This window comes from Cucumis melo, chromosome 5 (assembly GCF_025177605.1).
Source record: "Cucumis melo cultivar AY chromosome 5, USDA_Cmelo_AY_1.0, whole genome shotgun sequence".
Lineage (NCBI taxonomy): Eukaryota > Viridiplantae > Streptophyta > Magnoliopsida > Cucurbitales > Cucurbitaceae > Cucumis > Cucumis melo.
The window spans coordinates 26,954,098-26,965,592 of record NC_066861.1 but is presented as its reverse complement, the minus strand read 5'-3'; the positions used below and the strand labels follow the sequence as shown (position 1 = coordinate 26,965,592).

Below are 11,495 nucleotides of genomic sequence, written 5' to 3'. Positions count from 1 at the left end.
TTGCACATTTTGTAAGTGGGTCATCTGTTTTTAATTGACCAAACTTTCCTTTCATCAATCAAAGAGAATAATAAATACATTGAAAAAAGTATAAAGATTTTTACTTTTACTACATAGTTTAATCAAGTCTCATCTGTTATTGACAAACTGATGCATAATGTGATGAAACCAATCACATACACACAAGAATCAACCAGTACTATAGACATTGAGAAGATATCAAACAAAGAATAATTGTGAGAAACTGTTCCTCCACCCATCCTTTCAAATTCTCATCTGTATGTTGTTGATTGGTCTCTGTTTCAATCCACTCACATTAATGTTCCCATCATACTTTTGTACACTTTTTCTGCTTTTCAGGGGAGACACCAACCTAGCAGCCAATCTTGAAGGTGAGAATGATTGTCTCAACTTGGAAGCTGTAAGTTTTGCAGGTGAAAATGGTTGTCTCAACTTGGAAGCTACCAGCCTTGATGGTGAAAACGACCGACGCAGCTTGGAAGCAGTGGATCTCTTTGGAGACAGCTTACTTGAGCTTATCATCGGTCTCGTAGGCGATCTCGTGATCACTACCGGTCTCGTTGGCGATCTCGTGATCACTACCGGTCTCGTAGGCGATCTCGTGATCACTACTGGTCTCGTAGGCGATCGCTTGATCACCACTGGTGGGCTAATCTTCACCTGAAACTTTGAAGCTGACACTGGAGACTTGATCAAGAACTTATGTGGAGTTTGTTGTCTTGTTTTTGCGATCACTGGAGACTTTGTTCTACAAAACTTTGGCTGTTGTGAGGAGTTATCTGATGATAGGAATAAAGGGTTTGGAAAAAGTATGGTCTTTTTCGTCCACGGCCTGTTCCTAGGCGACACTCGATTTGCCAGATACCGTGCATTCTCTTTATCAACGACATCTCTTTTTGTTGGAGGTGAAACAACCTTGAAGTTGATCCGGGACCGAACCCGTTGAAGTGATGGAGAATGCGATGATTCAATTCGTCTTGATTGAAATTTTTCTTGCTTCTCTCTTTTCCTTCTTGCTCTTAATTCTGAATCTTCTAGGTTTGGTTTGCGGTTTCTTTGTCGTGTCAATGGCGTTTTCGGGTCATCCATGGATGTATTTTTGTTGGTGTTATTAATGGTAACTGCTTCAACCATCTCTCTTGCGAACTTACTTGCAGTTAGTATTTCCCCAATGGTTTCACCTACAAGCATTGCCGGTAAAGACATCCTCTTCCACTCCCCTGTACAATATATGGAACGAAAGAATTAAAATACCAAAAATACCAAAATCAATGGCTATTAAATGTTGAAAAAGAAAATACTTGTATAGGTCACACCCATCATTTTGCAACCCAACTAGTTTATATGGTATGAGGATTTTATAAAAAGATGACATAGTTTATGATAGCACCTAAATATTGCTCTTAAAAAAATTATTACCTTTACTCGCTATGATTTCAATATACACCAACTAGTAAGCTTTTAAAATACTTCATCATTATGTCCTAAAGAACTTCATCATTAACTCTTTTTTCTAATTGAAAATATCATGTTATTCAGACCAATGAAGGGCTTAAAAATCTTTTTAGGTGATATTAAAAAAGTCTATTCTTTATTAATTGTGACATGCAACTTTATTCAAAAAGAAAAAAAATTGAAACATGCGACTGACCAAAAAGGAAAAAAAAGGTAAGAACTTTAAGAAGTAAAGAAAGAGACCTCCTCCTCCTGCATTTGATGGAAACTTCCCCACTGGAGATTTCTTTCCTCCACCATTTTTAATCCTTCAAAGTTGAAACACAGAGAATCACCCATTTCAGTTTTTAAATAAAACAAGAGAAAAAATCTCAACTTTACACAAAACCAACAAAAATCAATAGAAAAAGAGTTTGTTACCTTAAAGATTCTTGTTTACATCTAAGGCTTGTCTTAAGATATGTTCTTGTACTACGTGGGCTGAGGCTCACTCCAGAAATTACTTTGTTTCCTCCTGTTACTGTGAATTGAAGTTCTTGTAGCCTACTCATGCACATTTCCACCTTCAAAACACATTGAAAACAAGACAAATTAGTCAAAAGATGTAAGAACAAGAAGAAGCTAAAGTGTTTGCTCAATCTTGAATTTTTAATAGGAGTAGTTTCTCCACTGATTTATGGCTACATAGAAAGAAAGTATATATTGTTCTTGCTGAAGTCATTGGGGACTGTTTGTTTCCTGAGAAAATGAATAAGAATGATTTTTTATGTTTTTTTGTTTGCATATGGCTTCTATTAGGAAGAGAGAGAGAGAGAAGTTAGTCCAAAGATGTATGAACAAGAAGCTAAACATTTGCTCAAATATCGTGTGTTTATTGAATTGAGTTGAGTTTACAATCTCAATTTTTGGATTCTTCAAATATTGAAGCTGAACATTGAGCTGCAGAAACCAATGATCAGAGTGTCCATTTCCATAGAAAGTGAAGCAGAATTTAAAATTTTCAACCTTTGAGCTGAGAATTTGTACTGAAAATGAAGAACCCAGATTAGAGTAATGAAACATAAAACGAAATGGAAGATAGAAACTTTGTTGTCATCATGCCTTTCAAGAAACAAATTAAGAGACCTAACAAAGTAAAATTTTCAATCAATTGAAAGTGAAGAAAGATCTTCAATTTTCTCCAAAAACTTAAATCACAACAAAAATAGCTCATATGCAAATCACACTCATAACAAAAGAACTTAATGTAATTTTTTTACAAAAAATTCCCCAAATGGGAAACCAAACCATGAACTTCCCATTACCTTCTTTAGTGTTTCTCTCACTTGAACTGGATTGAGAGTGGCTGCTGCTGCTGCTGCTGCTGCTGATGCTACCATTTTCTTTTGTTTTGGTGGGGTTTTAGCAACCATTTTGATTGAATTGAAGAATCTCCGAAGTGGGTCTTCAAGCAAAAACAAAAAAAGAAACCTCTCTCTCTCTCTCTCTCTCTCTCTCTAAATACCCATGAAAAATTGAGGGGTGGATTTGAGGGTACAAAATTTTCTCTCTCTATACAGAACTGTGAGAGAGTTATTTGAAATTCTTGTTGCTTAATAAATTCCCTTTTTGTCTCTCAAGTGGAGAAGTCAAAGGCGAAGGCTTTTTGGATAATTGGTAACGTATCTTTGTTGTTCCAACGGTCGATTTCTCTATTCAATATGAAAGCCAAAGGGCCAACGGCTACTTTTATTTATTTATTTTGTTAAAATAATATTTGATGGGCCTTCCATGCATTCCCAATTCGGCCCACTAAGCTACGTTTTGGAATTTGGTTCTTAGTTCTCTCTGTGTGGGTCTCTTCTCCATTATCATTGAAGTAAAAAAACCAAAAGCTAGAATGACAAAATCTTAAAACTAGGGTTTGCTCCTTTTATTTTAAGTTGTCTATAAAAAGTCTAATAATGCATTTTTTCTTTGTGAGAAATTTCTTTTCTTCTATTTTTCTTTCGATTATGAATTTATGATAAACATTTCAATTTTAGAGAGAATGATAAAATATCTTTATTGAAGATGAAGAAAGTTAATCGATAACTTTAACGATTTATTATTATAATGATAGTTGTAAGGGTTGAATTTTTCGATTTAATCTTTAAATTTGAATTGTATTTATGTTTAGTTTCTATTTTTTTTCGTGGTTAAAAGTACAACAAATGTAAATGTAAGGATGGGAGACCAAATATTGAATTTAAATGATATCTACTAATAAAATCAACATACTAATATTATAATCATCAAATCGAGTGGTGCTGTTTATTAAAATGTATACATAATATTTCATGTTCTACCCCATAAGAATATAAAAGAAAAGGGGAAAATAAAACCTATACCCCAAGTTTTTTGGGTACAAAACCAAGTGTTTACTCCATAAGAATATCATTAGTTTGTATTTCAAACTAAGTATGTACAATTAATAAATTGGTTAATTGAAGTAATTTGTAGGACTCTTTCCCTAATTGTATGGATTTATTTGAATTATTTCAGGAGTTTTTCAATGGTTCACAATATTGACCAAAAGATACAAAGAAACTAACAATCTTATCTCAAGGAATCCAAAATCAAAGTAAGACTAACTTGTTTATGAGACTTCATTTGGTAAGCCAGAAGCATACAATTTAGCTGTAACATCCAAGAAATGAAATATAATATGAATAAAAAAAAAAAAAAAAAAACAAATACACATAGAACTATTTGTAGACAGAGCGAAGAAGTTAGATAAGAAACACTGTTGTACAAAAAGGGTCGTCATGAAAACTTGGTGGGAAAATCGAGATGTGATATCAAAGAATGACATCCTTCAAGTTTCGAGCACACAACTTGAGAGGACTCCACACTGATGGCTTTGTTTGATGGGAATGAGATGTTAGAGAAGAAACGATCGTTGGACAGAAAGTTGAAGAGATGATGTTGTCATTGAAACTCGGTCGTCGAGGAAGGTCGGGATGGTATTAAAGATGGCCTCCTGAAAGTTTTCAGTCCTCTTAACTTGAGAGGACTCCACACAATTGGTTTTCTTTGTAATGCTATAACTTTACCATTTCTTGAACCACCACCTTGGGTTGGAGGACTTCCCATGAACTTGCTACTGCTCCTCATGGCAGCAATAGGTGTTGCCTCTACTGTTGTTGTTTGGAACTCTGGTAATGGAGAGAATAGCTTTGAATATCTTGCTTTCCTTGCTGCAAATAATTGTGCCCCCAATGCAGCATTTCCATTATTGAATTTTGAGGCTGAGGTCTGGAGTGGGGTTGTCATGTGAGAATGCAACTCTGGACGAAGTGTAGCAATTGAGACACGTCTCTTGGGTTGAAAAACCTGTGTTGTAGTTGTTGTGGTTGTTGTAGTCATTGTTGAAGTTGGCCTAACAGCTAGCGAACTTCGTCTACCAAGACGAAGGTTTCTTGTGTTGGCTGCTGCAGTTGTGTTCATTTTGGGGACATTTTCTTTGCCTTCGGTTGGAGGAGCAGTGTTTATGAATGAAGAGACACGCCTTTTTTTGGATGGTATGGGGGAAGTTGGTGGCACGAAATTTGTTATCTTTCTTAGGGGAAGCCTTAGCTTTGAAGGACCCAATGGTGGTTTCTTCTCTGGAATGGTTCTAAGACCTGCCAGCTTTGGAAGAGGTTGCATTGCTGAAGGCTGAGAGGCGGCACCAGCAACAGTAGCAAGAGCTCTATTTTCTTGTTTTAGTCTGGCCTTTCTCTCTTCCGCTAGCTGGCTCTCGAGATCTCGAACCTGTTAGTACACAAACAATAATTTTGTGTTCACTTCGTAATGAAGATCATGTAAGCAAATTGTGCAATGATGTAAAAAGGCACAACAATAATAAAGAACTTCAAATTTACCTTTTCTTGAAGATTCTTGCAAGTATGTTCCTTAGCCGCAAGTCTTAACTGCAAATATTGCACATTATCTTGTAACTTCTTCATTTCCTTCTCGTCATGCTTGGACTTCTCTGCCTATAAATTTCAACAACAATTGTTTAAAACAAGGCCAAAACACAAAAAGAAGAATCTTTAAATAAAAAGCACAATCTGAAATTTCCGGTGTGTTCATATACCATTTGCTTGAACTTGAACAGGTCTGTGAGATCTGTCTGTTTGCGAGCAGGGGCATTCTCGATTCCCCTAACACGGCTTGCAAAATTTAGTGAGCAGAGTGTCTCTCCAACATCGGCTGCACTTGGACTGATCTGTACAAACATTAGCGTTTTGCAATCTCCTCCTGCACAGAATTTCAATTAGCGTCCACGGTAATAAAAAATAAAACAAATAACAGAGACCTCTAAATTGAAGCTCAGACTGAGACTTCAAAGTAAAGATATCAGGGTGCAAAGTATTAAGGTAAAGCCCCCATACCTAGAGAGCTTTGCAGCAAATGAGTGAGCTTTGAGTTTCTGTTACAAGAAAAATAAACAAAACTCAGTCCAATATACTAAGAAAATTTCCGAGGCAAACGGGATAGTTGGATGGAGAAATGCCTGTAAGGAATGTGAGCTGTTTTAGAAGCCAAGGCAGAGATGACATCACCAAGAGCGGAAAGTGACTTATTAATGAATTGAGATTCCTTTAATCTTTCACCATCAACGTCAATCCTCCCCACGCGCTCGCTACCAGCCAAGTCCACCAGCCAAAGATGACTCTTTGTCCTCTGTCCATTTATAAGATTCTCTCCCTTGACAGTCACTCGCAACAAACTGCATACATATGGTTATTGGCGTGCATAAGTATTTCTATCTGTCAAATCATCTTGTAAGAACAAAACTTACTTAACATATGTTGTTTAAGAAGTTGTTGGCATATGAAAAGTGTATCAATTTTGTTGTAAAAGATGTTAGTAGAGGATATCTCTTAACATGTTCTTCACGATGATTCAGAACATGATCAGATAGGAATATTACCAATGAGACCGGCTGCTCTGCTCATTAGCACTAGTGGACCCAACAGATCTTGCCCGGCTTCCAGATTTAAGTAGTTCCCACACTTCTTCAGTTCCGTACACTTGAGCTTCAAACAGTCCAGGGACTTCCTGTGTTCCTTCGGCTGCTTGCTTAATCTCCAACCTTAAAACAAACCTCATATTAACAATTCTTTCCAATATTTTGAACATTACTAATCATTCAAGTGTTCAGTAGTCGATCTAGTGGAGGACAGCTACCAATAAATTATCATGTAGCAACAAATATTTTAGAGTACTTGAACTAAAAGCATTCAACCCTACAACATTACAGACATTACAATGTCTACAAATATGCAAGTCATATAGACATATGGAACCATCCATTAGAAGTCACCAGAGGAAAAAACTCACTTCTTTAGATTTGGGTTGGAGTTATCTGCCAAGAGATCCCTTATCTTTTCATTGTAAACCTCCAACATACTGACGTACAAATCATATTTCACAACACCATCTCTATCTTCTGAAATCTTAAACAGCTCTTTCAGAGTCCGGTAGTTGACTCCTCTGTTTTCAGGTGTTCCTTCCATTGTAAATGTTTTCCCTGTTCCAGTTTGTCCATAAGCAAATATGCAGACATTATAGCCATCCATCACTGACGCTACAACAGGTTTAGCTTGACTGAAAACAGTTCCTGCAAATTCGGAAACCCATCATCAAGACATGAATTAGTAAACTATTCACTGTAACTTAAATTAGGAACTAGTTCCCATAATCACCTTGGCTGTCCTCAGTCTTGAACACATGATCGAATTTAAACAGTTTTTTGGAAGAATCAGAAGAAAGAACTTGAATCTCGTTTTCCTGAGATGAATCAAATTCAATCACAGAGGTAGATCCATTTTCTATTTCACTTTGATTCAATGGTCTACATCGGCAGAAAACTCTAATATTCCCTTTCAGTTCAATCACTTCATTGTAAAGTCTTTTTCTCTCAGTGGACTCTTCAAGGTATTTCTTCTTCAAACGTTCATTCTCTGTACCTAAAAGGAAAAAGGAATAGCCACTGATTAGTTTGCTAAGAAGTAGTTATTTAAAAAAAAATGAAGGAAAATGGTTGGTTAGCAGAAGAATACCTAGAAGGTGAAGAGTTTCTACAACTTCAGGGCCTGGAAAAGCATCAGTTTCTACTTTGAATCGTTCAGTTAAGAGCATATGTTCATTCTTCAAATTCTGAAACCAGAAATTAACAATGTATTAATTGCCAAAGAAGAAAATAAAATTTAAAATTGTCGTATATACTCAATAATATAGAGCATGAATGATGAAAGGTAATTACAAATTTACACCATATCAAGAATTTATAAGCCAGCCAATTGAAGAAAAAACCAGACCTCAAGTATTTCATACCTTAATTTTGTTGCCCAAGTCAATGACTTTTTGCAGAATTGGAAGAGTATGCTGTCCATGTGAGGATGTTAATTCGGTTTCACTGGACGATTCGTTTTCCAACTTATCAGCACATTCAAAAGATTCGCACAAATCAATATCTGGACCAATCAGAAATTTAGTGAAATAGAACCAGAGAAAAGAGCAAACAAGTTAACGGAAAAGTTAACCCTAAACATAAGAATTGGTAATGAAGAAAGTAAATCCACAAAATTCGCAGTTGCCAAACCGAAATCAAGACAAATCTGAAAGGAGTGGAAGTAGAAAAATAACAGAAAGAAACATACAAAGGAGAGCAAAAACAAGTGAACAACAGAAAATTCTAGGGCTCTAAGTTGATTGCTCTTTCCCATTACAACCATAAAAAAGAGCAAAAACAGACCCATATCATCTGGGTCGGAACAGATCCAAGAAAATAAACATTCTATGCACATCGAAACCAAGAAAGAATCATTAGGAACAAAAGAAGAAGAAAGAACTAACGAACCTGAACCGGAAATGGAAGGCAAAGGCCTTGAATCACAAGAAGGAACAGCCGGGGAGCATAATTGTGAGACGACTTCCATTACATCTGAAATTGAAACAACATAAACCCAATTAACAACAAAACCATCTGGATGCACTCATTTCCCCCACAAAATCCCGACCCAGAGAGAGAGAAAGTACCTTCCATGGCTTGAAAGAGAGATGGAGGATGTGAATTTCGAGAGAAATTCCAAGAATTTTGATGGAGAAGAAGAAGAAATGACAGAGCTGAGTGTAGAGAGAGAGAGAAAGAGAGAGAGCAACGGTCGCGTAGGGTTTGAGATTGAATTCAAAGATTTGAAATGGCGAGCGGGCTATTGAATCCAACCTCTTTCAAACGGCTATAAGATAAATCTCAAAATTACGTTTTCGGAGCTCAGACTTTTCCAATCCGGTTCGTGGAACCCCGACCCGACCCGCCAATTTCATTTTATTTTATTTATTTATTTATGTATTATTAAAGGAACTTATATATAACAAAATATCAAACTATTTACAGGAAAATTCATAAAGTTAGCCATTTTTTAAATACTCAGGTTTGTCCTTCCATCTTTTACTCTTCTTCGCCATAAAATCATCTTCTTCCTCTTGCGATTTCTTTCATATTCTTCCTCCTGCGATTTTTTTCACCGTCTTTCTTCTTCTCATTTTTTTTCCTGCAATTTCTTTCCATAATCTTTCTTGTTTTTCAATACTTTCTTTACGTTGTTAAATCTTTCCATCATCTTTCTTCTTCTCCTTTTTTTTTTTGCAATTTTTTTCCATGGTCTTTTTCTTTTTTGATTTTGCATTTATTTCAATGTCTTTTCTTCTTTTTTGATTCTTTTTTACATCGTTTAATATTTTCTTCGTCTTTCTTCTTTTCTGATTATTTTTTATGTCGTTTAATCTTTCAATTGTCTTTCTTCTTTCTTTTTTTTTTTTGCTGTGATTTCTTTTCATTATCTTTCTTCTTTTCCTCTACTTTTTTTAAGTCGTTTGAATTTGGATAACTAAATCTAAACGATCGTGTACCAAAAGAATTTTAAAAATCATTTAGCCAAATCTAAACGATCGTGTAAATAAATCTAAACGATCGTATAAAAAAATAAACGATCGTGTAGCAAAAAAATTTTAAAAAATCATTTAGAGTCTAAATACTTTGCCGCTTTTTTATATTTTTGAAAAGACCCCTATTATTAATTTATATTAATATTATTATTAGGGACGTTTTAAAAAATAGCAAAATTTTTTATGATAATAGAGCCCATGTCACTGCATTTTCTAAATTGCAAAAGTAGTAAATTTAAAAGAGGATAGTCTTTTGATAGCTTTCTTATAACTTTTTGATAGCCTTCTGATAGATGTTAATATATTTAATTAACTTTTTCATATTTGTAATATGCAAAAAAGACGTGCTATGAGCTGTTTTTTTCTAACTTTTTTTGTCATTTGATGCAATTTCCCTTCTTCTTTTTCTTCTTCTTATTATTATTGTAAATAGAGTTAAATCTATATACCCCATATCCATCTATTGTACATTAATAACCATGACCATGACGAAAGTATAGTTTATCTTTTTAATCCTTGAATTTTGAAGAATAGGGTTATAATGTAACTTTTTTTAATTGAAAAATGATTTTAAATGAGGAAATTATTAAAAATGTTGATAAAATATTGCAAAATTTTAAAATCTATCAATGGAGTGCAAATTGATAAATTCCGAAATTTTGCTATATTTTATAAATACTTTTGTTCGTTTTGCTATATCTGAAGACAACATTTTCTAATTCTCAAGTTTTAAAGATTAGGTTTTAAAGGCCACACAATTATTTCTTTTTTATTATTTTAATTAATTATACAACATTTTAAATTAGAAAAATAGATTTGGAGGGAAGATGTAAGTTTTTTTTTTTTTTTCCAAAATACTTCTAGTTTAAAATGTTGGTTAAAATAACTTTAAGATTAACTAAATTAAAAAAAGTCGGACCAAAATGATATTTTTACTTAAAATGTATTATAATTATTTAAAATATTAAAAAATTACTTTAAATAGAAGATACTTTGTGGATACCTTTTGTTGTTTTCAAATATTAACAAAGGAAAATTGAACCATATAGCACGAAATATAAAATAAATATAATATATCGCATAAGGGAATAGTATTTGCAAAAATGGTAATTATTTAATATACATATGGTAAATTTTTTTAATTAGAAGGCCAATTTTGCCGATCAATTTCTTTTCTCTTATGCTACCAGTGATGACTTCTATCAATGGCGACAGTGATAAAAGTCATTATTAATAGGATGTCAATATGTTTATCACTTGTAGTATGTACATCAGTATATCATACTATCACTGATGACTTTTACTAATGACATCATGTCTAATATGTCAATATGTTTTGCTTAAATTTATTCCTGATAACTTGAACTTTGAATTTTTAAATGATATAAATGTTGATAGCATAACATAAAATCAATAACTTATTTAAACAAAAGTTGCAACTATATCAATTTCATTTATACTACCAATGATAAAAGCTATCGTATGAATAGTATGTTATTAGTGATTCAAATCTATTATATCGATAGCATGATAATTCAATCTCTTTTCTTTGCCCATTTATGCTAAAAACAAACATCCACAATATCACTTTAGAGTAACATGACATTGATATCATTGATATATAGTAGCATATTAGGGATATTACTTATATATGCTATCAGTGATATCCTTCTGCGTTGTTATCACTGATAGATATTGTAAGCGATAACCGTATAAAAATATCATTGATAGTAGCCATAAAAAATATCAATTGAAAGCTTAACTAAGCCTCGTCAATTTAAAATTGATATGTAGGAGATATGTAGGAGATATCACTTATAAAAAAATATTTTTCTAATGTTATCGCTTATATAGTTGCTATTAGTGATATCCTTTTAATGCATGCAATCATTGATAGATGATGTCAGTGATATCATTTTACGTTGATTGGGATTTAGAAAAATTACCTGTAATAGCTATCAGGAATATCAATTAATAGCAACATCGTTGATAGAAGATATTTATGATATAACATCTGATATGCACATTTCTTAAGTTGTAAGCTATCACATGATAGCAAT

The 11,495-nt window shown here is 33.7% G+C and overlaps 2 protein-coding genes across 2 annotated transcripts; both read right to left on the bottom strand.

Annotated features, from left to right (window-relative positions):
• Positions 1-87: 87 nt before the first annotated feature.
• Positions 88-3,038, bottom strand: LOC103495028 (microtubule-binding protein TANGLED). The gene is made up of 4 exons (XM_051084722.1): positions 2,781-3,038; positions 1,897-2,039; positions 1,720-1,784; positions 88-1,241 (listed from the first exon to the last, which is right to left on the bottom strand). Exons 1-4 carry the CDS (start codon positions 2,886-2,888, stop codon positions 265-267), a joined length of 1,293 nt encoding a protein of 430 aa, XP_050940679.1. The 5' UTR covers positions 2,889-3,038; the 3' UTR covers positions 88-264.
• Positions 3,039-4,082: 1,044 nt separating this feature from the next.
• LOC103494995 (kinesin-like protein KIN-14S) lies at positions 4,083-8,692 on the bottom strand. Its single transcript, XM_008456411.3, has 12 exons — positions 8,527-8,692; positions 8,348-8,431; positions 7,822-7,961; positions 7,548-7,644; positions 7,191-7,454; positions 6,826-7,105; positions 6,416-6,577; positions 5,996-6,211; positions 5,874-5,911; positions 5,576-5,739; positions 5,361-5,474; positions 4,083-5,250 (listed from the first exon to the last, which is right to left on the bottom strand). Exons 1-12 carry the CDS (start codon positions 8,531-8,533, stop codon positions 4,426-4,428), a joined length of 2,391 nt encoding a protein of 796 aa, XP_008454633.2. The 5' UTR covers positions 8,534-8,692; the 3' UTR covers positions 4,083-4,425.
• Between the last annotated feature and the right edge of the window lie 2,803 nt (positions 8,693-11,495).

Excerpts from the sequence above, each read along its gene's own strand:
- LOC103495028 (XM_051084722.1), bottom strand. The coding sequence starts at position 2,888 with ATGGTTGCTAAAACCCCACCAAAACAAAAGAAAATGGTAGCATCAGCA. Across the intron at positions 1,785-1,896 it reads TGTAAACAAGAATCTTTAAG|GATTAAAAATGGTGGAGGAA; the intron begins GTAACAAACTCT and ends TCAACTTTGAAG. Across the intron at positions 1,242-1,719 it reads ATCAAATGCAGGAGGAGGAG|GGGAGTGGAAGAGGATGTCT; the intron begins GTCTCTTTCTTT and ends TATATTGTACAG.
- LOC103494995 (XM_008456411.3), bottom strand. Across the intron at positions 5,912-5,995 it reads ACAGCTCACATTCCTTACAG|AAACTCAAAGCTCACTCATT; the intron begins GCATTTCTCCAT and ends TTCTTGTAACAG. Across the intron at positions 5,740-5,873 it reads TTTGCTGCAAAGCTCTCTAG|GAGGAGATTGCAAAACGCTA; the intron begins GTATGGGGGCTT and ends AATTCTGTGCAG.